The sequence below is a fragment of the Squalius cephalus genome (genome assembly GCF_949319135.1).
Source record: "Squalius cephalus genome assembly, chromosome: 19".
In the NCBI taxonomy this organism is placed as follows: Eukaryota; Metazoa; Chordata; class Actinopteri; order Cypriniformes; family Leuciscidae; genus Squalius; species Squalius cephalus.
In genome coordinates, this window is record NC_137140.1 from 28,040,222 (window position 1) to 28,065,524 (window position 25,303).

General features: G+C 37.1%; 1 protein-coding gene across 4 annotated transcripts in view; it reads left to right on the top strand.

The window, feature by feature from the left end:
- The window catches only part of qki2 (QKI, KH domain containing, RNA binding 2), a 40,694-nt gene that overhangs the window by 8,841 nt on the left and 6,550 nt on the right, over nucleotides 1-25,303 (top strand). Inside the window, exons 2-7 of one of the 4 annotated variants that reach the window (XR_013819326.1) lie at nucleotides 6,877-7,016; nucleotides 12,636-12,752; nucleotides 17,524-17,667; nucleotides 21,614-21,701; nucleotides 23,131-23,418; nucleotides 24,180-24,967. Coding sequence is in view for 2 of the 4 variants with exons in the window: in XM_079852380.1 (XP_079708506.1) it covers nucleotides 6,877-7,016; nucleotides 12,636-12,752; nucleotides 17,524-17,667; nucleotides 21,614-21,701; nucleotides 23,131-23,418; nucleotides 24,893-24,967 (852 nt within the window). In the remaining 2 variants the exon portion in view is untranslated. The remainder of the gene's footprint in view (nucleotides 1-6,876; nucleotides 7,017-12,635; nucleotides 12,753-17,523; nucleotides 17,668-21,613; nucleotides 21,702-23,130; nucleotides 23,419-24,179; nucleotides 24,968-25,303) is intronic. The other 3 variants (XR_013819327.1, XM_079852380.1, XM_079852381.1) reach the window with 3 other exon arrangements.

Below are 25,303 nucleotides of genomic sequence, written 5' to 3' on the forward strand. Positions count from 1 at the left end.
AGTAACGTGTTCATTTCGAGTCGGACAATAATGCCTACAGAGTCAGAGTGCTGTATAGAGATGAAACGGGTATAGTTTAGTAGTTTAATTACGGTTATTATAACGTATTTGTCATCTGCTTGTATGTATCCATTATTTATTAATAGCCTACAAGTCTGCTGTCTGAATGATGATCAAACATATACTGATGAGTTTAATAACGTTTATTGTACATCACACAAAAGATGAAGCGTCAGTTTTACTCCAGAAAATCACCGTAAGAGCTGAGTAAACACAGTAAGTTATTAGAAGTGCGCAAGTACATAAACGAATTTCAGTAGAGTTGAGGGAGCATTCCTGTGGGCGGAGGTTAGTCAAAACACGGTTTTAATGACGTCATTAAAGAAGGAAGTAGAGGGATGTAGTCCAAACGGGCCGTTCGATGTAGGCGACTTCTGTTAAATAAAATATCTTGCTTGGCATTGAACTTTGAGCTTTATAATTTTACAGATATTATTTATACTCTAACAACAACATTACACACTAACTAAAGTTTGAAACATGGGATCACGAAGAACGGGACCTTTAACCACTCCCCTCAAACCGTTAGTCTGCTATGAGCAGAGATGGAGAGGAGGAGCGCTAAGTAAAACCCTGCCCTCTGTTCAATATTACGTTTCACTTGGAAATACGTCATAACACTGGAGAAAAGTCGTTTGCAACTTCCGGTTCACGGGGACTTTATATTTGTGTCTGTTCGTCATGCATGGCTTTCGCAATTAAATAATGACAGATTTTTTCAAAATGTTGTTAATTAGAATAATTTATGTATGTTACATTTTTAAGTCATTAATTGTTGGTTAAAAATGACGGTAGTTGCAGTTGAAACAGATCTGCTTTCACCACAGGTATTTGGTCTGAAGCTGAATGTGATTTAGTTTGAAGATATTTTGTCAGAGCAAAGGGAAATATTGTTCTTTCATGTACACATTTGTTTTTACACTGTCACTAACAGCCTGACAATTGCAGTAACTGTGGTGTCTGCTCTCTGTGTGAAAACGGAGGAGTCGTCGGACCGTTTCCTGGCAGTCGACGATTATCCAGATGGTTTCACGGTTTGCGGTCTACTCTTTCATCCCTCTTGCAACCTTTTCTAGCTTTTATTTTATATTATTTTATTTTTTTTACCTTTTATCATGTTTTCTCTGTTCATCTCAGCGTCTCTCATCTCTCCCACACTGCCACAGATGGTCAACTCGCTGTCTGTGTGTTAGAGACTGAAATAATCTGTTTCTGTTCCAAAGTCTTAAAACTCTGGTGCCTGACTAAGAATCAGTTAAATAAAATTATTTTATTTAAGACTTTGATAAATCAGTGGGGAACTTGAATGGGCACAATAGGCCAATAAAACAGTATTTTGAAATATTACATTTTAATTAGAGCAGCACGATATATTGAAAATGTACATATCGCGATAAGCATTTCTTAATGGCTTACTATAACTGAATGATTTTAATACTTCAAAAGGTCTAAGTTTTAGGTAGAAGCAGACAGCAGAGAATAGACTGGACACATGACTGTTACATACGTGTGACATGCTTAATGTTGTAAACAGTTACACAGAAAGAAAGTGCGCATGTAACAACATATTGGATCCATGCAGCTCTTAAAGTGACAGCGGCCTAATAAACCTTCTTCAATCTGTGTGCTTAATGTTAATCAAACAACAATAGACAAAGAGAAAATCACTTACTGATCTTGATGGAATAACTTTTGTAGCTTTAATAAAAATCAGTGTATATTTAATTCATACAGAGAAGACTAGGCAGTGTTTTATTTTTACATTTTATTATTCAATTTCTGTTGTTAAATAAACATAATGTCCTACCTGAAGCCCTAAACCCCCTTTGGTGGGTTAAATGACATTAAAATGACACTTACTTTTATGTAATGCTACTGTAAAACACTGCTGTTTACTTTCAGAAGTTGTAGGGATGCTTTCTTCTCACAAATAGAATGTGAAAAATGTATGTTGGTTATATCATTTTCAGTTTTTAAATATATTTAAATAGAATTTATTTTACACACTTAAAGGTGCAATGTGTAAAATGTATGAGTATCTATTTTCAAAAATCCATTATAATATACATAACTATGTTTTGAGTGGTGTATAAAGACAAAATGAACCGTTATGTTTTTATTACTTTAGAATGAGCCATTTCTATCTACATACACCGCGGGTCACCTTACATGTTAAGTCGCCATTTTGCGCCGCCATGTTTCTACAGTAGCCCTAAACGGACAAACTTCTCTACAGAGCGCGTTTCGTCACTCGATTCGTCAGTTGTTTTTGCTTCTTCTTCGTTGGTGTTTTTAGAGGCAATTTGCACCGTCACTACATTGAATACGCACGAAGAAGTAGTAGTAATAACGAAGTACGATTGTAAGTAGTGAAATTTTAACAAATGGAGGATCACACGTATCATTTTGCACAAGAGCCGACAAAGAGGCAATCTTCGTCGGCAAAGAAGAGAAAACAAGATGCAGCCAGACGAAGTCGGGACATACGACGGCATAAATCCCGTATTAAAGGGTTAGTTCACCCAAAAATGAAAATTCTGTCAGTAATTACTCACCCTCATGTTGTTCCAACCCCGTAAGACTTTCGTTCATCTTCGGAACACAAATTAAGATATTTTTGATGAAATCTGAGAGCTGGCTCACTCCTTCATAGGCTTCTATGTAATCGATATCTTCCATGCCAGAAAAGTTAGTAAAGACATCGTTAAAATAGTCCAAGTGACTACAGTTGCTCAACCTTAAGTTTATCAAGTGACGAGAATACTTTTTGTGCGCAAAAAAATCTAAAATAACAAACAAAATAACTTTATTCAACTATTCAGTGAGTTCACGTAGTGTAACAGCGCAGCGCCTCTGGGTTGTACGTCAGAACGTAGGCTCACTATTGGCCGACATTGGTCATGTGTGTGATGCTGGCCAATAGTGAGCCTAGGTTCTGACGTACAAGGCTTTTTCCTGATGGACCATGTTGAAGCAGAAAAATGTTTTAAAAGCGACAGCGAAGTTGCCTGTTTTCTGCTGGACAGGTAAGTTTGTCCAACTTTAGCACTTTCTGTGGTACAGAAACAGTGACAATGGTACACACTCTTGGCTTACATTTCCCATGTTATCTCTTGGTGGCCAAAATGTATTTATTTATTTTTTTGTAAAGAAACCTTGTTGCTTGACTGGCTACTCTCTGCTGTCTCAGACGACGACATGTTTGTTTTGTTTTGGCCACTGTAGCTTCTTCGAAAGGGAGGGGTGAGCGGGGGCTGAGCCGTTGGTTGCAATTCGCAACCGAACCACTAGAAGCTGTTAAATTTCACACACTGCACCTTTAAAGCATTATCGTATCGCACATCAAATATCACAATATTTAACCAATATTGCATATCACATTGTTATTTAATATTGTGCAGCTCTAATTTTAATATATTTCAAAATATAATTTAATTTATTCATGTGATGACACAGCTGAATTTTCAGCATAATTACTCCAGTCTTCAGTGTCACATGATCCTTCAGAAATCATTCTAATATGCTGATTTGGTGCTCAAGAAAGATTTACTATTATTATCAATGTTAAAAACATTCATGCTGCTTAATATTTTTGTGGAAACTGGACGTGTTCTTTCATTCAAAAAAGAAAGTACTTGCGTACTTGGTTGATATTTCTGTTAAGTATCTGAATTGACAGCCTTCCTTAAATGATTCATTCATAGTGTTGTTTTTCTTGTTATCTCCACTTCTGTTGTTTCTATGAATTTGTGTGTGTGTACTTCTTTTCAAACCTTATGTAATGGCACACACTATGAAGCAGTGTTTGGTTGAGTAAACGCTTTGTCTTTATCCAGCGTCCAGCATGGTCTGGAGACCGCCAGCTCTCGCAGGCAACAACACTTTTGTTCACTAAACGACCAAAGAATGTGTCTGACATCTCACATTAAATCACGCTTGTTTTTCTGCCAGCACATATCTCTGCGTTCCAATTCTTAGGTTTATAAAGTCAAAAGTTTCAGAAAGTCTAAAAACTGCATCCAAATTTGCCTGTTTGAAAGTTATCATATAGGTGCAAACTTTCCATGGCTGACACTGAAAGTGTGAAAAATACTAAAGTTGTCAGAAGAAGTAATTTAAACCAGACGCATGACAGTGTGCCATTAGTAAATAACAGCAACTGAATAGGTTATCCATAGCGCTGTGTGTTTAGAGTGCAGGATCTACTGGCATTATGGAGGTGATATTTATGTCACAGTGATGTAGTTGTTGCTCGCTCACAGCCATACCAGACCAAGTGTATCATACTGTAGTATTGGACAGACTCAGATGACAGCAAGCAAACACAAACTGTAATCAGAGTCGTCTTGCTCGCTCTCTCTCTCTCTCTCTCTCTCTCTCTCTCTCTCTCTCTCTCTCTCTCTCTCTCTCTCTCTCTCTCTCTCTCTCTCTCTCTCTCTCTCTGTCACACACACACGTAAATGATGGTCTGCAGCAGCAGTAGGAAGGACTATCTCACTGTCTGTGTATGTTGTGGTTGGCAGTGTTGACCAGTCGCCTCTAATGTTTGTTTTTAGTGCACTTGAAGCTTGTGCTAATAACAGCCAAACTGAGGGTGGATAATTATATGTCTTATGTCACCTCAGCTGTTCTTCAGACAAAATACATATGGTTAAAACAGATAGTATTTATTTTTAAATTTGCATTTCTATTTATGCATTTGTTCTGTATTTTTATTTTATATATGAGGAAGTACCATCTCAACCAAAAAGTGATTGCTTCCGTATAGATCCAAAATGTTTTCACATTGATATTTACCAATTGAACACAAATAAGATTGATTTTCATATTAATATTGATCGTTTTCATTTGCACCAATATAAAACCCAATATGTCAACATTTTTTAAGATTCATTTGTATCAATATATTAGCATGGAAATAGCATGCAAAGAATTCTGTTAAAATGTTTGTGTGATGCAAACAAATCATTGAGTTTTGAATCTATTCTTTGAAATGGACAATGGACAAAACTGATTCCCAGAATTGAATTCCCTGTTAAAGCCATTTGGTTTTCTCCTGAATTTTAAAAACATATAGGCCTGGTTCCACAGACAGGGCTTAGATTAAGTAGCTTTTATAAATGTGCCTCAGAAAAAACATTACTGGTGTGCATCTTGAGACAAATCAATGGCACTGACATATTTTAAGATATGCCATTGCAAGTTGCTTTCAATTAAGACAGCTCAAACATGCATTTTGGTCTGGGACTAGCTTAAGCCTGGTCTGTGAAACCATGCACTAATGACAGGTATAGTTCTCCCAAAAAAATGAAAATTCTGTCATTTACTCACCCTCATGTTGTTCCAAATCCATAAGACTTTCGTTCATCTTTAGAACACAAATGAAGATATTTTTTAATATTCTCTCATCATTTTTGTCCATCCATTAAAAGTCCCTGCAACCAAAGATTTAATGCATCAAAAAGTTCATCCATATCCAAATGAATTGAGCTTTTTAGTACAAGTCATCTGAAGAGACACGATCACTTTATATAAGAAACAGATCTCATTTAGGTCATTTTGGTTCCGAAGTCTTGTGAGGGTGAGTAAATGATGGCAGAATTTTCATTTTTGTGTGAACTATCCTATCCCTTCAACTTAATGGGCAAACAAAAAACATTAAAATTGAGATGGGAATATTGTATTTATCGCCCAGCCCTTGTGACTCATGGCATAAATCATACTTAATCCAAAATGTCGAGACTGTTGGAATGTTAAGCCGCAGAGTCACACAAAACCCAATATAAACTTCTGACTGACTGTTTAATCCCCTTTCAACACTCAATGTAAAGTGACCAATTATACCAATTTCACGAGTAAGTCTCAGAATGTGTAAATTAATCGGCTTTGAGCAGTTTGAGCTGATGTTTGGATTTGTGCTTCATTGTGGGACCTCAAATGGCTGGTTTTACTCTGAGGGTTTATTTAATCAGCTTTATTCTGAATGATAGCAAATGAACAGATGAAACCAGTCCTAATGTGACAGTGCAGTCTGGATTCATTTAAAACACTGTAAATCAGAAAACGCTGTGTCTCATGGCAGGGATCGAACACATGGTTAGATGGGGCAGTGCCAAGAGCATGTGTTGCATGTAATTGAGTGTAAATGTGCTTACATGCCTGTGTTCACTTATGTAAGTCATATGAAAACAATCCTGTCCGTTCTTCGGGAAGGGGTGGTGGTGTCGGTGGAGTTCAGAAGACCACATCCTGCTGAGTACTGTTGAGTTATTGCTTATGAGATCTTGTTGAGGTTCTCTGCTTTACTCTGGGAGGATCCTATGGGAGCCCAACAAGCTACAGCTAGCTCAGATCAGGGTTATATTTAGGTCATTTTAATCTGTAGGCCTGGGCCATGCTTTGATGTTGTTATTTTGAACCATATTGTACATCGGTGTAAATCCATTCTAATATACTGCTGCTTCTTCCCAATATCCTCTAAAGAGCTTTAGTTAAAAAATAATTATTGCTTCAGTCTTTTAAGCTGGTCTCTTTGGAATTCCTCGGTTTGGACCAGCAAGCATTCAAAAGGCTGGTGTCTGATTCACTCTTTGTGAATGCACATCATGTTGCGCTAGCTCCTCTATGGCTGGCTGGGCTCTCATGCCCTTTGGGAGTTGTTTTTATATTTAAATAGTTGCATGAACTCATCAAGACTTCTGCAAGTCATTTTTAACAAAAACAAAAGCAACTTTTCTTTGTTTTTAAAGATAGATGAGGCAACTTTTATGGATTAAGCCTCCAAATAATTGTTTTTTTAATGTGTCTGTTTGGCAGAAATTGGACGGGTACGGAAGGACATGTACAATGACACTATGAACGGCACAGATAAAAGGACTTCCGAGCTCCCAGACGCTGTGGGGCCCATTGCACAACTCCAAGAGAAACTCTATGTGCCTGTAAAAGAATTCCCAGACGTAAGTATTACTTCACTGCTATTGTAACTTAAATCAAGTTTTTAGAAATGTTTAGTTAGTAGCTACACTGTCAGAAAAAAAGTCAAAAAAATTAGCTTGTTAGTGGGGCAGTACACCTTTTGTATGCCATCTTACCCTAAAGAGCACATACCTTAATGCCAGGTTCAGACTACACGATAGCAGCCCGATTTTGTCACGATCCGTTTGAGGTAGGGTGTCGTGGTGATTTGTAAACAACACACTTCACATCTGTAAGTACAGAAGCTCTTCTGTGCACAGCTTTCAAACAAGGTGAAACACAAGAGAGATGATGGTATTGTTGCTGCTAGGTGGAATGATGCAATGGAGGAAAGGTTTGAGGGGATATGGCAACAGTCCTACTGCCTTTATAATGTTTTTTTGAGGGACTACCAGGACAGAGTGAAAAAAAGATAAATGCTGGCCAATGATAGCGGAGCCGCTTCAGCAACCCGGTATGTACGCGGCTTCTGTAGCCATTGTTTGTTTACGCTCTTGTTTCCGGAAGTCAGTCGCTAGTTCCGCCTTCTTGATGACATCACACACATTGTTAAAGACGACAAGTGATGATTGGTCGGGAAGCAACGTGTAGTCTGACATGTTAGTCAAAATTGCATAATCTGACACAGTGACTATCATAACAGACAAAAATATTGCGTAGTCTAAACCTGAGATAAGATACTAATAGGTTAAGGTACTAATATGCACACCTAATATACTAATAGACAGTCTTTAGGGGTAGATAAGATACAAATCTGTCTCATTAAGGCTACTGCACAGAAACAATCTGTTGTACCCCTAAAGATGTATTTCTGACAGTGTATGTTTTCTATAGAATCAACACATTTATGCCAATGGTTTGTAAAGGAAGCAAGTAAACAGTAGAAAACCATTTCTGACACTAATGACTTGCAAAACTAATGTTTGGCCCTGTCCCAAATGCTGCCAAAAGTCCTTGCTGTTTTCTTCCAACTCATAGACTGTTGAGTAGCAGTTTACTGTTTAATCTCCATCAGTGTGGGCATGTTTATGCAACATTAAGGTCAATAAAGCTGTTTTACAGAAGATTATTATTTTGATAAGATCATTGCCACTTCATGGTATTACTGGAAAAGTAATGTACCGAAACTGCCTTTTTTACCTCCTGAAAATGTTTATGAGGGATTAAAATGCACCCTGACTAGTGCATGTAAATAAAGAGAGACACATGTCTTTGTGTTAACACATGGTTTTTTTTTTTAGATTACTCAAATGACAGAAAATTGGTAATTTGTCCATGAAAGCACATTTATTTCAAGTTTATAATCACAGGTGGATCCTCTGGGGGGTTTTTTTTTTTGCACGTTGATTGTTTTACCTTAGACGTTGACTCAGGGGAGCTTGAGAAGCCTGCAGCAGATTGATCCAATTAACTTGTCTCTACCAGGACAGCAATAATCAAATGATTATAATTAGCATGGTAAATATTGCTTAATACTGCAATCCTAGGCATTGTTTGACTCACAGCCTGTGTTTAATTTGAATACATCGTGACTTTCAAATCTCGATGCAAGGGCAGCTTTCACACTCTTCTCAGAGAACATAATTTATGCAGAAACGCTCATCAGGCCCGAGAGTGGATTACGCGAGGAGTCCGATCTGAAACATTTGTGTATGAACTGAACAAAGTGTTGGGATGTACGTTTTCACAGTGGGCGATTATCTGGCTCGTTTGATCTTGAACAGGTTTAGGGTTGAGACTGAGTTTAAGGAGATGTTAAGTAGACGGAGGAGTGTTTCTGGCTGTCAGCTCTCACGATTCTGCCATTTTAAAGAGCTGATAAGAGTGATAGTAGGGTCAGGGTTAATCGAGTTTGAATGAGAGATGCGTTACTGGGGCTTCTCACTTATCTCTCGTTTAGTTATAATTAACCTCTGTGAATTGTCCTCTGTATTAGGGTGAAACCCAATCAACTACTGACAGCACTTGAGCAAGTGTGCAAAATTAACTTGTTTGAAAAGTTATGTAGAGAAATTGGAACTCACAAAATGTAAAACATCTCATTCTGATGCTGTTCTTGCGTCAAGTAAACACATTTTGAAGAAAGAAAAGCTTTTGAATAGATTAGCCTTGATGGATGACAAAACACAGGAACTTCCAATTTGATGTCTGGTGTCTAGTGTATTAAAATGTGATACATTTTGACAACCTGCTCAGAATTTCCCATTGTAGAGTGACTTATTGAGGTCACAAATTCATAAAGCAACAAAGTCATTTGGAGTAGCACACCAGCAGCACCAATAGGTCTGGTTCATGTGCAATATTACCCAGTTATTGTGATTAATCAGGCTCAACAATAGGGATTTTTCAGGCCTATGAGATCTTTAATCGCCTAGCCAACATTTTCACTGGCCCACTTCAAAATAAGGCACATTTTATTCTTTGGCAAAATGTTTTTAAATTAAATTATGTTGCTGAAAAAAAAAAAAAAAAAAAAAAAAAAAAAAAAAATATATATATATATATATATATATATATATATATATATATATATATATATATATATATATATATATATATTATTATTTTTTTTTTTATAAAATTGATTCATATAAAGATTGTTTTTAAATTTCAATATAGCTGGACATTTTACAATTTCAAATAATTAAAATGAACAAACTACACAAGTACTTTTGCTAGAATAGTGGCATATCGTGCAATACATTATTGATTTTGTTTATTTTCAAATATTTCTATTGATGCTTCCTAGAATATTCTTGACAATTCAACATAGCTGTCAACCAGCTAGAGTTGCCTTTAATCAACATTCAATTCAATTGTTCACGTCACAGAAAATCGAATGTTTGCAAGGTTTTAAACAAATGTACATGATAAGCAAATGTAAAATACTGTTATTCCCTGTTTTTTTTTCCTTTGTTGCTTTGCCTCTACCTTTTTTCCTCTTTACACTTTGTTGGGCGTTGTCTTTTAAAGATCAGTCGGGGCCCAACAAATCTTATCTTATTTGCAGCCATCAATCATCAGGCTTGTTTTGAGAGTGACTTTGCTCCCCTGTAATAGAACCAGAATTCCGATAATCCCGCGGGAACCTGTCAGGGTTAACACCATCCCACAATCAGTGCCAAGTGCGGGTGAGAGACATGCAGGTCACTGGCCTTTCTGTCCTCCGTCGCCTTTTGGAGAGAATGATCTAGAACATTATCCCTGCCTGCATAGTCTGTGTGAAAACAAATGTGGACTTTGATGAGGAGATGGGAGGGGTCGGGAATGATGATTAGATTTCTATTCTGCATGCTCTCACTGTTTCTATGTAAAGACCATTCAGAATGATTCTCAGGCCGTCGCCTCAGTCTGTCATCCTCTTCCCACTCTTTTCTCTCTTGCTGTCGACTGGTAATGAGGTTTTTCCAATGCTCCATTGTTGTTCATTAAGAGCCTTGAACTTGTTAAAAATCACAAAAAAGACACTGTTTACTTTTTGTCAGGATTCTGTGACTTTCTTTGTTTTCTTAAAGGAATAGTCTGCCCAAAAATGATTATTCTCTCATCAATAACTCCATCAATAACTCAATAAGCCATCCCAGATGTATATTACTTGCTTTCTTCAGATGAACACAAATGAAAAAATAAAAAAATCTGTGAGTCCATATAATGGGTGCAATTAAAATGTTTGGGGTCAGTAAGATTTTTAGTGTGTTGTTTTTACATATTTTTGTTCAGCAAGGGCACATTAATATTTCCACAAAAACATTGAGCAGCACAACTGTTTTCAACATTGATAATAATAATAAATGTTTCTTGAGCAGCAAAAACATTAGAATGATTTCTGAAGGGTCATGTGACACTGAAGACTGGAGTAATGATACTAAATATTCAGCTTTATCATCGCAGGAATAAAATACATTTTAAAATATATTCAAATAGAAATCAGTTATTTTTAAATAGTTATAATATTTCACAGTATTACTGTACTTTTGATCAAATAAAAATGTTCTTTTTTTTCTTCTTAATTTTTCCCCAATTTCCACTTATAATGTTAGTAAAGTGTATTTTTGTGCTGTAAACACAAAAATATATCCACCCTCTATCCGACTCTTCGAAATGAATTGTCTTTTTTTCTTTTCTTTTTTTCTGCTGTTGTCCCTTTGTTTTGGAGATTATACACTAGCAGTCATTTCTGTCATTTATTCTGTGCGGTTACGTAGACCAGCGGTGACTCATCTCGCTGTTATACGGCTTACCAGTCAGAATGAGAGGAAGGTAGCAAAAAACATCTAGACTGACAAAAAGTTCACGAAGTCAACAGTTGCACAAACATTACCTAAAAACGACAATAACACAAGGACACAGACAAGACAGACAGTGCCATCCACACAGTAGTCTGATGAGCTCAACTCTAAATATACAGCACAGAGAGCCAACGACCCCCAGCAGCTGTGAACGGCCCGAGAAGACATGAGCTTTAAAAGGAAGAGAATGCATTGTGACCCTGAGAGAGATGCAGCTGCCTGGCTTATCACTCAACCCTTGTGACAGATAAGGTTAAATGCTGAAAGAGCGGCGCTGCCACTGGCCCACAAATGCCAAAAAGCACAATGTTCTGGCCTCGCGACTGTTAAAGGGGAAGCGCAACAAATCACGCCATTGGTCGAATCACAGCTTCACTAATCATTCAGTATGCTCGCCTGGTGGTTTCCCTACCAAGACGTCGAAAAACATCATTTTTAATGTTTGCGGTATTCAATTGATTGTGGAAACTAGTGGAAACGGTTCAAACCAACTTGGTTTTTGAAAATAGTATGTCAATGTAAGAATACAAATTATTGTTGATTGTTCATAGTCCCACATGTCAGGTTTGTTTTGTTTGACTTTTAAAGCAGAAATCAATTGGAACATGAATTTGGATTGGACTAAATAACAAACAAGTAATCACTTTCGTGTACATCCTGTACCTATTCCAAGTCATATTGGCTGTTAAATATGGTAGGTATTTGTGTTTCTATGACACTTTGACCCCTTTGTTAGGTTAAATTTGTTCCATGTGACTTGTGTCTGTGCAGGAATAGGGTGGAGCACAGTTAAGGCTTCCCTGTGGCAAATGGTACATTCCAAAACCGCATTTGGTCTCTAGATGTTCCCCTTTCAATAAAAGGGGATTAAACATTCCTCGCATTCTTGCCAGGGTTTACAAAGTCCCTTTGATTGAATTATACAATTATGTTACCATGCTGCAGTTTACGTCGAGCTCTGCCAAAACCTCCATATGGGAGAACCATTAGCTGAGGGGATGATGGTCCGTGTTTTGTAACCTTGAGGATGTGACTATGGCTGCCTCTGCCTCTAGTTTTTAAAGGTCTTTTTTAACCAAGTTAAGTAGTTTTATAATGACTAAAATATCAGAGCTATGCGCATTAAAAATGAATGCGTGTGCACAGTGATAAAGCACACATCATTCAGTCACGGCGAGACTGCAACACAAATGATTTCAGATCCGTTTCAGCTTTTCAGCACTGGGATCCTCATACCAGATGTGTAAAATGCAGATGTTTTCCACTGAAAGAATTCTCTTGTTTTCCTTACCTTTTGATGTCTCTTCACAGTTCAATTTTGTGGGAAGAATCCTGGGGCCCCGGGGCCTGACAGCCAAACAATTGGAGGCAGAGACGGGCTGCAAGATCATGGTGCGAGGCAAAGGCTCCATGAGAGACAAGAAGAAGGTGAGATCTTTTTTTTTCTTTTGCATTTTAATATTTTTTACTTTTTCTCTTTTATTTCTTTTTACTGTGTTTTCATTTTTATTTCAATATCTTTTTCTCTTTTCCTTCCCTTTTTCCTATTCCTTTTTGTTCTTTTTTTCACTGTAAAATGACAACATGTTTTTACATTACTTTAACTCATCAAAATAAGTTGAGCAATTTTCAACATTTTTGTTAGTTATACAAGATTAAATTATCATAAATGAGTCAGTTTAAATTAATTTAAGTTAAATGACTCAAACATCCAAGTTGATTGTACTTAAACATTTGTCTGCAACTTTTTTCTGTTTTCTTTCTTTCTTTCTTTCTTTCTTTCTTTCTTTCTTTCTTTCTTTCTTTCTTTCTTTCTTTCTTTCTTTCTTTCTTTCTTTCTTTCTTTCTTTCTTTCTTTCTTTCTTTCTTTCTTTCTTTCTTTCTTTCTTTGATGATGGAAGAGCTTGTGAGACGTTTTTACTGCATGTTTTATAGTGACGAAGACCATATACTATCTTTGCGACAGCGCATAACTAATAGATACCAAATGGGAGGAGACAAAATCCAGGCAATTCCATTTTAATGGAATTCCTGACAGAGTCTGCATGGCCTTCCCAACTGTAGAACTGAGGCAGACGATCTGCCTGCCTCCAAGGCTGCCTGACACAGAGGAAAAATGACTCGCATTAAAATGAAAATGAGTGCTATTAGATAAAGGAGAATGCTCTGTTTTTCAAGCTCAAAGAATACGGTTTCACTTCCTTGAAATGTCTCATCCTACAACCATTTAGTCCCAAGTTTTTAGGTAAGAGGAAGTATGGGCATGTTGCAAATAGCCAGTACTTTAAACTATCAAAATCAAGAAAAGAACAAATAATGCTACAAAATGTTGTTATGCTTTAATGGCATTGCATTGGTGCTTTTCTAAAGTGCTTTATGTCATCCTGTTTGATTTCAATGTGGTATACAGGCACTAGCAACTACCGTTTTGAGTTCAGGCCTGTTTCCCACTCCCACACACCAAGCCTGTAGTAGTGATTCACAGATGGATCATAAATGTCTCTTTTTTACATAATAGAAATCACTTGTTTCATCAGTTTGAGATTTTTGAGGATACACCATCTGTGTTTATTCCTCACAGTGCAACTTCTACTGCCTACACAGGCATGCACATAAAACATTAAGAGCAAACACTGTAAAATATTGGGTTAGACGCATTGATGAGATTCCGATTGATGGGGAATTAATGGAACACAATGAGCTGAGATGCCTTAGGCAAAGTGCCATTCTCTCACTGTATTGCACAATCTATGTCTATCACACCAGAGATGCTTATAAAGGCTGTTTCGTACTGTGGGTCAAGACAGAAAAACAGACTGGTGGCTCAGCATTCTTTGCCAGACTATAGTGTTGCACATCTAGGAAGCGCAGAACAGACAATTGAAATGGAAAGTATAAACCTCAGCTGTTTCCTCAAGTTTGACATAATTGTTTTCTGACAGCAGTGCAAAAAGCTGTTGTCATAATAGCATGTCAAAATTAAATCTGTGAAGTTTTTGAGTATTGTGCTAAAATGAATGTGAGATTATGAAACCATCAAGCCCTCTGGTGTTCTGCAAACTTATTTTCTGTAACACTGAAACTACTCTGACAGCAGAGCGAAACTTAATAAATGCATAAATCTTGTGAAAAATTATGGCAATCAAGGAAGCGAGAAAAATAAGAAAAGTTACAGCCAGGGGCAAACAAGCCATGCATCAAATGGAGATGCTGTCTGCATCTGTTCTCTTTCTCTAAATTAGATTTACTGTCACATTTCCTGGAATAAACAAATAATAGGGTTAGGTTTTTTGGCTGTGAAAGGTGTTCGTAATTAAAGCATGAATTTATCCAAGTATTAAAACGTTGTTGGTTATTTACTCACCTTCATGTCATTCCAAACCTGTATGACTTTCTTTTCTCTGTGGAACACTAAAGGATAAGCTTATCCTGGTTGCTCTTTTCTTCTTCAGTGAAAGTGGATGGGTGCCAGGAACTGTCAGGTTCCAAAACAAGCAAAAAAGTACCATAAAATAAATTTAAGTAGTGTTATGCTTCAAGCCATTTGATTATCTTTATGTGAGGAACATCTTATGGTTTCATTTTATGGAAAAGAGCAACTTGGATATCCTTTCATATTCCACTGAAGAAAGTCATACTGATTTTGAAATAAATGATAGCAGATTTATTTTTTTGTAAGTTATTCAAACTGCTACGTTTATAATATCACATGACATGACAGAATAGCCTGTTTAGGCTGTACGCTGTAATTCGGATCATGCAAAAGTAAAATAAAGATTCTAAGTTTGAGGGAAGTTTGCGTACAAATGAAAATGGAAAATAGACCAAATGCACCATTAGGTGCACAATCCTTCTATGAAAGCTTGCTAAAATCGTGTTGATGTGAACTTTCTGTAATTTACAGCTTGTGTTGGATTGGCCTTTTACATTCACTGTTGATCTATAGCTGTTATTAACTTTTTCATACTTTGCTGTGTTGTGCACAAAAATGCCGACCCACCAAAAGTAGGCCAGAAGACCTCTATGCATTGTGCTGCTGCTTAGACTTTATCAGAGTCAAAATTACAGTTATTATTAGCACATAACCAGCTGTGCTCAAGACTACAACCTTATCTGATGCACATATTTGATCATCTAATTACTCTATATTTTGAGGAGGTGGCAGCCACTTATTAGCAAATATAACGCCACCAACTGTGATCTGAGGCTGGCGTCCCCCGGTCAAGGATGAGGCCGGCCCGTCTATGTCTTTGTTACTCTCATTCAAACTTTTCCCTTGAGGCCATGGTGATGTCTGTGATTGCTTGAAGTGGGAACCTCAGAAGGCAGCGAGCGAGTTCACAGTAATGGATTGTTCTGTAGGCCTGAGCTGTGTTGTAAACATAAGCCCCGCTGTGATGAAAAACCCAGCTGGAGACAATGCATTCAATAAGGCTCAACGCCCCATTTCTATGGCAACAGGATTGTCACTGCTGTTGGCGTTCTGAACCCTGAGATTAACCGACAGTCTCTTGTCTCTAAGCTAACTGTTGCTAAGTGTCTGTTGATGTTTTAGGTTATGTCCATGTTTAGCTGTACAGTTGGAAAAAGAGTCTGGAAAAGTTTCCATGGAAACTGTGGCACTGCGTATTCAAAGGAAGCGGTCTGTGCGCTCATAGGCAATTGATCCAAAGTCTTACAAATGTCCCTGGAAAATACTTTCGAAAAATGTCTTGTTGGAAATGTGGCCTGGCCGGTTGTGTATGTTCTCCGACACGTCTACCAGTAGTTCTTATGTGGGCGAATCAAGTCATTTGCCAATCTCACCCCACCCCTTTCTATCTGTCTATTTGTCTGTCTATCTGTCTGTCCGAAGAATTGACTCCCTTGCAATTTAAAGGATTAGTTCACCTTCAAAAAATGTTTTGCTGATAATTTACTCACCCCGATGTCATCCAAGATATCCACGTCTTTCTTTCTTCAGTCGAAAAGAAATTAGGGTTTTTCAGAAAAATATTCCAGGATTTTCCTACACAGAATGGACTTCAATGGCAACCAACTATTCCAATGTTCAAAGAAGGCTCAAATGTCCGTCTCAATGCAGCTTCAAAGTCTCTACACGATCCCAGTAGAGAAATAAGAGTCTTATCTAGCGAAACGATCGGTCATTTTCTAAAAAAATAAAATATATAGAATAGAATAGAATAGAATAGAATAGAATAGAATAGAATAGAATAGAATGAGGCATTTATATAGCGCTTTCATATGTACTACTGTACACCCAAAGCGCTTTTTACAATCATATCAAGGGATCTCTCCTCAACCACCACCAGTGTGCAGCATCCACTTGGATGATGCGACAGCAGCCACAGTACAACGGCGCCAGTGCGCTCACCACACACCAGCTATAGGTGGAGAGAGGAGAGAGAGTGATAGAGCCAATTCAATGTAAGGGGATTATTAGGAGCCCATGATTGGTAAGGGCCAATGGGTGGAATGTGGCCAGGACATATATATATATATATATATATATATATATATATATATATATATATATATATATATATATATATATATATATATATATATATATATATATATATATATATATATATATACTTTTTAACCACAAATGCCCGTCTTGTACCATCTCTGAGATGCGCCACGCATTGCGTCATCAAGTTGGAAAGGTCATGCGCCACGTCATCTATCTAAGTTATTATCTGTGTACTCCGGTTCAAAAAGGTAGGGAAGGGCGAAAAACTCCATCTCATTTTCTCCTCCAACTTCAAAATCGTCCGACATCTTTGTTTTAATTCATTTTTATAATACTTTTTTTTGTTTTTGTGACCTTTCCAACGTGATGACGTAATACGTGGCGCATCTCAGAGATGGTACAAGACGGGCATTTGTGGCTAAAAAGTGTATATATATATATATATATATATATATAAAACATTTTTTTTTTTTTTTTTTAGAAAATGACCGATCGTTTCGCTAGATAAGACCCTTATTTCTCGACTGGGATCGTGTAGAGACTTTGAAGCTGCATTGGGATGGATTAATTTTGCTTGCATTTAAATTCGAATTGCAATTCTGCGTCCTGTTTGACACATCAATTCAAATTCGGGAATTGATTTAAAAAAAAAATCTTAATTCAGCTTTGAATAGTGCACACAGCCCCGGTTCTCAAACGGTTCTTCTGTTTTCATTTGAACAGGAAGAGCAAAACAGAGGAAAGCCCAACTGGGAACACCTGAACGAAGACCTGCATGTCCTCATCACTGTGGAAGACTCTCAGAACCGTGCCGAGATCAAACTCAAGAGAGCCGTCGAGGAGGTCAAGAAGCTGCTTGTCCCGGCGGTGAGTGATTTGTCCCTTTGATCTCCTGATCTTGTGTGTATTTATTGAGAAGAGGTTTTAAAAAAGAATGTGTAGAGTGGAAAAATCACATGGATTTGCAAACAAGACTCGTGGAAAAGCTGCTTGGGCACTGATACATATATTTACTCTGAGGAGAACACTATTAATCGAAAGAGCTGCGCTCAGCAGGTTTTCTGTTTTCCTGCTAGTTGCTCTGCATCCTCAGACTGGTAAATGTGAGCAGGGAGCAGAAACAGAGGAGTTGCTTTCCTCCATGAGAATAAATTTGGAGCCAATGAGCACACATGACTCCAGATGTGCAAAGGTGAGCACCGTGTGCAGTTTTTAATAGGCTTAATTACCTTTGCTTATAAATTAATGAGGAGCTCAGGACTGAAGGGTCAAGACTCAAAAGATCCCCACAGGGGAGCAACAGAAGTCTCAGCATTGCCCTGGGACGCAGAGCTGAATGCCAATTAACCTTTGGGTCTAAAGGAAGTGACAGCAGGTTAGGAGGAAGTGCCATTAGAAGCCTGGTGAGATTTGAGAGAAATGTTATTTTTCTGTAGTGTTTTTCACAACGTTTTTTCTTTTTTTCATTTATAAAATAGCTACGAGGTCAGACATTGAAATATAGCAATATTCTTGCATCAGAGTTATCTAATCTTAGCTGGATACATTGAAATGTCAAGAAGAACAATTTTTACTTTTTAAAAGTTTGTTTTTTAGGACTTTAAACTAAAATGTAATATTAAAGTAAAAAAAAAAGATTGAAATCAAAATTGATCATAGTTGCTTTAATACTATTTCCATGTCCTCTGAAACGATTTTGCTTTGTCGCTTAACATCAAAATGCCTTCTTAAATTTAACTTTTTTTCTTCGTTTTTTATCCATCAAGTAGAGACATAATCCAGTCAATGACTGATATTATTCTTGTTCAGTACCTGGTTGCATAGTTTTTTTTCTCAGTTATTGTTCCATTTCACTCAAAAATATGTAACATTACAGACATAATGTTTGTGTTGGTATTGTTAAAATTTTAATTTATTACAGAAAATGATTTTGAACAGATCATTTAAACAATGATTAAAACGCTAATTCAAATATTAATAAATACTGTAATAGTTTTTAAATAATACTAAAATAATACTGTTGCAAATGTTGTTTTGTTAACTTTAAAGTGAAATACAGAAAAAGCATTTCTTGAGTCTGTGGTATTTCTTGTGAAAAGCAGCTATTTAATGTAGAAAGCACTATAGAATTAGAGAATGGAATTCAGGAATATTGTATAATTGTGGATTGTAATGCCTCCTCTGCTGTCAAAGAGAGAGGGTTTCTGGACTCCCTGTGGTGCTACTATGGAAACCCTCTTGGGATGCACTGATCCTTGATTGACAGTTGTGCCCTTTCTCTGCAATGGAATCCTGAATGGGGAATAAGCTCTTTATAAAGTTTAGCACTGTTTACTCCAGGAAGCTCTCGTCTTAAAGGTAAACCCACTGCGTTTGTGTTTGTCTTCATCAAACCATCCAGGGGAAGTGGTCAGCTTTTTTTTTTTTTTTTTTAGGCACTGCCTACTCATTTAAAGCTGTGAGAAATTTGTAGAAGTTGCTTTTTGTAATAAAATAGTGTTCAAAGATAATGTTTTTGAATTATTTTGAATTCAGTTTGATCTGTTTTAGGCAAGTCAGTGTCATGCACTTCTTCTTCACCATTTTCATATTTCAAAAATGTTGAATGTTTCACTGCCAGTGTAGAAAAAAAGTTATTGTGGCGTTTGTTTTCCAGCTCAAGGCCCAAAACATATGGAAGACATCTTTTCCCCTCAGAGACTAGAATCTCTAGTCTTTGTCTCACTTGGGAGAAAAAAATTGTCTCTGCAATCCCCATAGCAACAAATCACTGTCTAAGCAAATTCATCCCATTCATTTCTTTCCTGAATTGAATGGGGACTAAACTAAAGCTTTGGCATCCTGTATACATTTTTTTCAATGTATTTTTTTAATAACCTAAATATATGGATCAGTGTCCAGATGTTTCATTAATAGTTCATGCTAGTATTGTGTATTTACCATGGTAAATGTAGTTTCCGTAGTCTTAACCTGAAATACCACTTTATTTTACTTTCTGCTATTTTCTATATTTTTGATGACTGTGGTGGCTCATCATACCAACTTACTAGTTATATTCTTACAATTTATGTGTATGTTAAGTAAAGTGGGACGGTAGGCCTACTTGTGTGTGTTTCAGCCACTTTTGAGAAATAAATTAGTTTGGTTCAAATCCCTAAAAATTTGGATTGTGGCTTCATGACCATGGGAAGATGTAGGTCCAAATCAGTTTAGAACCACTGATTTATAGTACATAGAGTTTTTAAATGTCTTTTCATAACAGGTTTGAGCTTGACTTGTGCTCTTCCACCATTTTCTGCTAAAAGCTAATGGAAGAGAAGTTAATTTCATGAAAATAATTCCGATTTTTCAGCAATTTTTGTTGAATTCAGCATTTCCTTCATCAAAAGATTATAAATGTTATATATGTATTTTCACTAACACACAGTCTGAATAGTGGTTGAAATTCACTAGCTTCAGTCAGTTGGCTGGCAGATCTCAGCAAAGCAAGCAGAGAGAAGGGTGGTACACACACACACACACACACACACACACACACACACACACACACACACACACACACACACACACACACACACACACACACACACACACACACACACACACACACACACACACACACACACACACACACACACACACACACATTCTCACACTGATCCCACTTTGAAAAGCTCCGCTTTTCTTTCGCTTCTCTGCTTGCTGACATAGTTCATATTATTCTGTGGACTGTCTGCCATGCCCCTCCCTGGCCTGCTCTGAACTCAGACTTTACTGTCTGAGAGCTTGACGAAAAGTCAGTTGCTGATCTTTTCACTTATTTAGGCTTGAATTTTTATACAGTTGCTGTCGATAGATCAGTGCATTTATGGCTGTTTATTTATGTCATGCACAGATAAATGATTAGGTGGAAAACAAGTGTTGTAGACAATATAATATTGTCCACATTATTTGAAGGCCTCATAACTTTTCCAGGCGTTCATGATATTACAAGATTAATGTAATTTTTTTTTAAGTGTTTAGCATAACTAGAAAAATATATAAAATACATATTTAAAATGAATGTACATTTAAATTTAAAAAATGGATAAATATTTATATATTATAATAATAATAATAATAATAATAATATATAATATAAATTGATAAATATATATATACATGCATGCATACATAATTTCTTTTTTTTTTTTTACACGATTTTATTAATTTACATGACTTTTCCTGGTCTAGAAACACATTATTTAAAATTAGGCTAACTCATATTTCCAAGTTTTTAAAGACTGTGGGAATCCTGGTTCTTCGTCTTCTTCTTCTTCAAAAATAAATAAATAAATATTTATCATTATTCTTATTTTAATAATTGTAAGTCATCTTGTGGCATCTTTGGAGGTTTGCTGAGGCCCCCTGACTGAGAATCAGTGGTTCATAATGAACCACTTCATCATTAATTGACAAGAAAGTGTCCACTTCAGGGGAAGTGAACTATGCAGAGGGGGAAACAGCTTGTAGGATGAGCCACGGAAAACGGGAATGCAGAGAGGCGTTGGTCGCAGTATTCGCTGCTGAGAGTAATGCTATCTGTTTTTTTAACCTCTTGCTCTTTGGGGCTGGCTTGTTTTAACAGTGGCAGAGTAAATCATCTGCTAGCTGTTAGCAAGTGTGAAACATTAGCTTACCCACGCCACTGCACTGCCTACTTCTCAAACATTCTAGTAAACAAAAAGTGTAGTCATGTAGAATCCAGCTTTTTTAAGTAAGCTAAACAATGTTAAAATTATTCCAAACAACTGTTTTTCATGTGTATGTGCAGGCTGAAGGTGAAGACAGCTTGAAAAAAATGCAGCTGATGGAGCTGGCCATACTCAACGGCACATACAGAGACGCCAATATCAAGTCACGTAAGAATGACATCATCAAACATCGACCTGTTTATCTGTCCAGATTCTCCTCCCCTCTAATATTCATCCCTCTATATTAAACTAATTTATTTTCAAAGTTTTACTTTTTTGCAATACAACTCGCCTCTATTGGGCTCTTTAGCTTTGTTTACAGTGCTTGCAAGATATTGGAGCACCATATTGATATTCCTCAAACATTCTGATTAGGGTTTTGTTATAAACCAATCTTTTCTTGCAATTAATTCAACTCGAGCCTTTTTGTACATCATTTCAGTTTTAGATATGCTGTCTATTTTGGGGTTTTGTGAACTTGATTAAAAAGAAAGTTTGAATATTGACTTACAATAATAATGACCTAAACCAGGGATGGGCAACTTCGGTCCTGGAGGACCACTGTCCTGCTCCAACCCTAATCAAGCACACCTGAACAAGCTAATCAATAGCTGTGTCCCAATTCAAAGGCTGCATCCTTCGAAGTCAGCGAAGGTCGGAACGAGCACTGTTAACTGGGACGGTCGAGCCTACGGAAGATTGTTCTTGTCTCCAAGCAACTGACAGCTGTTGTTGTTGATGAGTGTTAAACTGTCTGAAAACAAAACAGGGTTCACAAACTATGTAAATATGTTCACCATGGTCTCAAATATCTAATGATACAAATGTTGAATCATTAGATATATGAGTAAGCTGAAACCAAATACTTAGGTTTAAAAGTGTAATTCATCAATTTCTGTAAAAAAAATATTTCTACAAAATCTGGCCACGAAAGATCCATCTGTTTTATCCAGCCCGTTCTCATCCCAAGGCGTCATATACTGACGCTTTTGACATTTCGTCTACATCGAACGCACATGGCACCCTTTAGCGTCAATATGAGACGCAGATAGATATGGGCCAGAAGGCGCCTCCTAGCGGTCTAACCCTAACCCTACCCCAGATCTAAACCTACCCATAACCGAACAAAGCTCTGTGCGTGTCATATTGACGCTAAAGGGTGCCATGTGCGTTGGATGTAGACGAAATGTCAAAAGCGTCAGTATATGACGCCCTAGGATGAGAATGCGTTGTTTTATCCTTCATTGCACGGGAAACAAAGGACACATTTGAAGGACCCTTCGAATTGGGACTGCCTTTGTCGCGCCACCGTGACACAATCGGCCTTCGAAAGATGCAGGTTATGTCTTCGGGAATGCTTGAAAGCAGGCAGGCGAGTTTTTATCAGGGTTGGAGCTAAATTCTGCAGTACAGTGGCCCTCCAGGGCCAAAGTTGCCCATCTCTAATTTTTTGTTGCCATGTGGATGAATTAATATGCAAATAGGCAGCTGGTTTGCTTTTTGGAATGTAAAACAAGGTAGATTGATTAGCACCTGAGTTTCTTTTCCCCTCACATCTTCTTTGTGTATTTGCTCTTGTGCATCTTGTTCTGTTTAGCAGCTTTGGCCTTCTCCCTGGCCGCCACAGCACAAGCTCCCCGCATTATCACCGGCCCCTCCCCGGGGATGCCCACTGGGGCACTGCGTACCCCTGCACCCAACGCACCCACCCTCATGCCCCTCATCCGACAGATCCAGACCTCTGCCCTCATGCCCACGGGCACGCCGCACCACCTCTTACCCCAGACCCCCGAGTCAGGCATCATCTATGCACCCTACGATTACCCCTACACCCTAGCCCCTGCCTCCATTCTTGAATATCCTATTGACTCCAGTGGTGTTTTAGGTAAGAGATTTGATAATTTGTTTGTCTTTAAAGGTGTTTTGTACAGATTATGTGATTACCATGATTTGGAGTTATGACTGGTATGATATACCCAAAATGCATGGTATTTGTCAACAGTTGCTATACTGTTCATCTGTCTGTAGCAGTTTATATTCATAATAATATTAATAATAATAAGGTAACACTTTATATAATACTTTGAAACATTTTAAGGAACTCTTAATACTAATGTAATTAATGTCCAGTAAAGGCTGGATTAAAGCGCTTGATGAAGGACATTTTCCGATTTTCCATAACGCAATCTAAAGTGTGAAATATTCATGGTTTATAAGTTGTTAACAAAGCATTATCTAACTCTTTACATATGAGCTAATTAAACAATAACACTTTTTTAATTACAGTGACAATGAATGAAGAGCTCCCTATTTGTTTTTAGTCTGCAGTTTATAAACTATTAACTATAAACTAGTAGTTTGCAAATTAGATTATTTCTTTGTTACTCTATACTTATTATAAAGAGTTACCAATAATAATACATTTTATGTTAATATATTGTTTTATTTTATTAAACAATAAAATGCATAATTTTTTTATATTTGTTTTATTATATACATTTGATTATATTTAAAAAAAGATACTTTTTATTTTATTTTATTTCACATTATATTCTGTATGTCCAGCCCTGTTTGGAGTACACAGTTTGTCCTCATTTGCTCAGAGATCCAGTAGACTAACTCCAGCGTTCTGTCTTGTCCTTGTAGGTATGGCTTTCCCGACAAAAGGCTAGTAATGCTCAGGGGTTTTACACAGTCTTCAGCCCATACGAGTGTTAAAAATGCTTTGCTTTACAGCTGCCTTGGAACAAAAGAGCAAACGAAGAAACTGATTTTTATAAGAAACAAAAGACTAAAGATCATTACTACTCATGTTTACACTGGTCTTAACTGTTTTGTTGACTTATTCATAGATTAAAAAAAATGATATTTTCAGATAAATACTGATAATTAAGCCTTATTACATTCCTCTGTTGGAAAATAATCTATATTTGTTTAGCTTGTAATATTTGTATCACTTAATTTCTCCTGCAACTGTATCTTAGATATTTAGAGAGTGATCAGTATTATTGCTAATATAACGTGCTTGTGAAAAACATTCTCCATGAAAGCCTGTAGTGAATTCATTTTATCTGAAGCATCTTGTGAATTGAGAGGAATACAAGGGCTCTATAGTTTAAATTAGTCAGAGCATTAAGCAGAATTTGTGTTTTGATGGAAATACTTCAGATTTACTGGGAAATTGAGAAGGGGAACAACATATGATGTGATTTCACAATGGAGAAAAGGTCACTTGTGCCTTGTAATTTGGACTTCCAAGCCTTGTTTGTGAAACAATTTTGTGTGAAATGTTGTTTTAATGTATTTTGATGAATAATCTGTTAATTCTTGTTTTGTTGGCAATGTTGCGCTCTGAGCAGGTGCAGTGACTACTAAAGTACGAAGGCAGGATATGCGCGTCCATCCTTACCAAAGGGTAGTGACCGCAGAACGAGGTTAGTTTAGCTCCAGTGTTCAAACTGTGCTCTGTGTGTGTGTGTGTGTACTTTGTCGTCTTCAGTAAGCTGATTACACTGTCTTTTTCATTGCATCTCACTCAATACAAAGAGATGAACTGTTTTTAGCAACTTCTAACCTGCCAAACAAAAGCATCATTTGAGATTTCAGTGTTGCTGTTATCGGGTAAAGTACATGCCAGTTATACTGTGCAGGGTTTGTTTACCCACTAAACCTGCCAACCTAGAAATGCATTGAAACTGAAGGTGTTATCATCTTACTCGTATTATATGTTGAGCATGTTCTTGGGGTCACTGAAAGGTTAAAAAAATAGA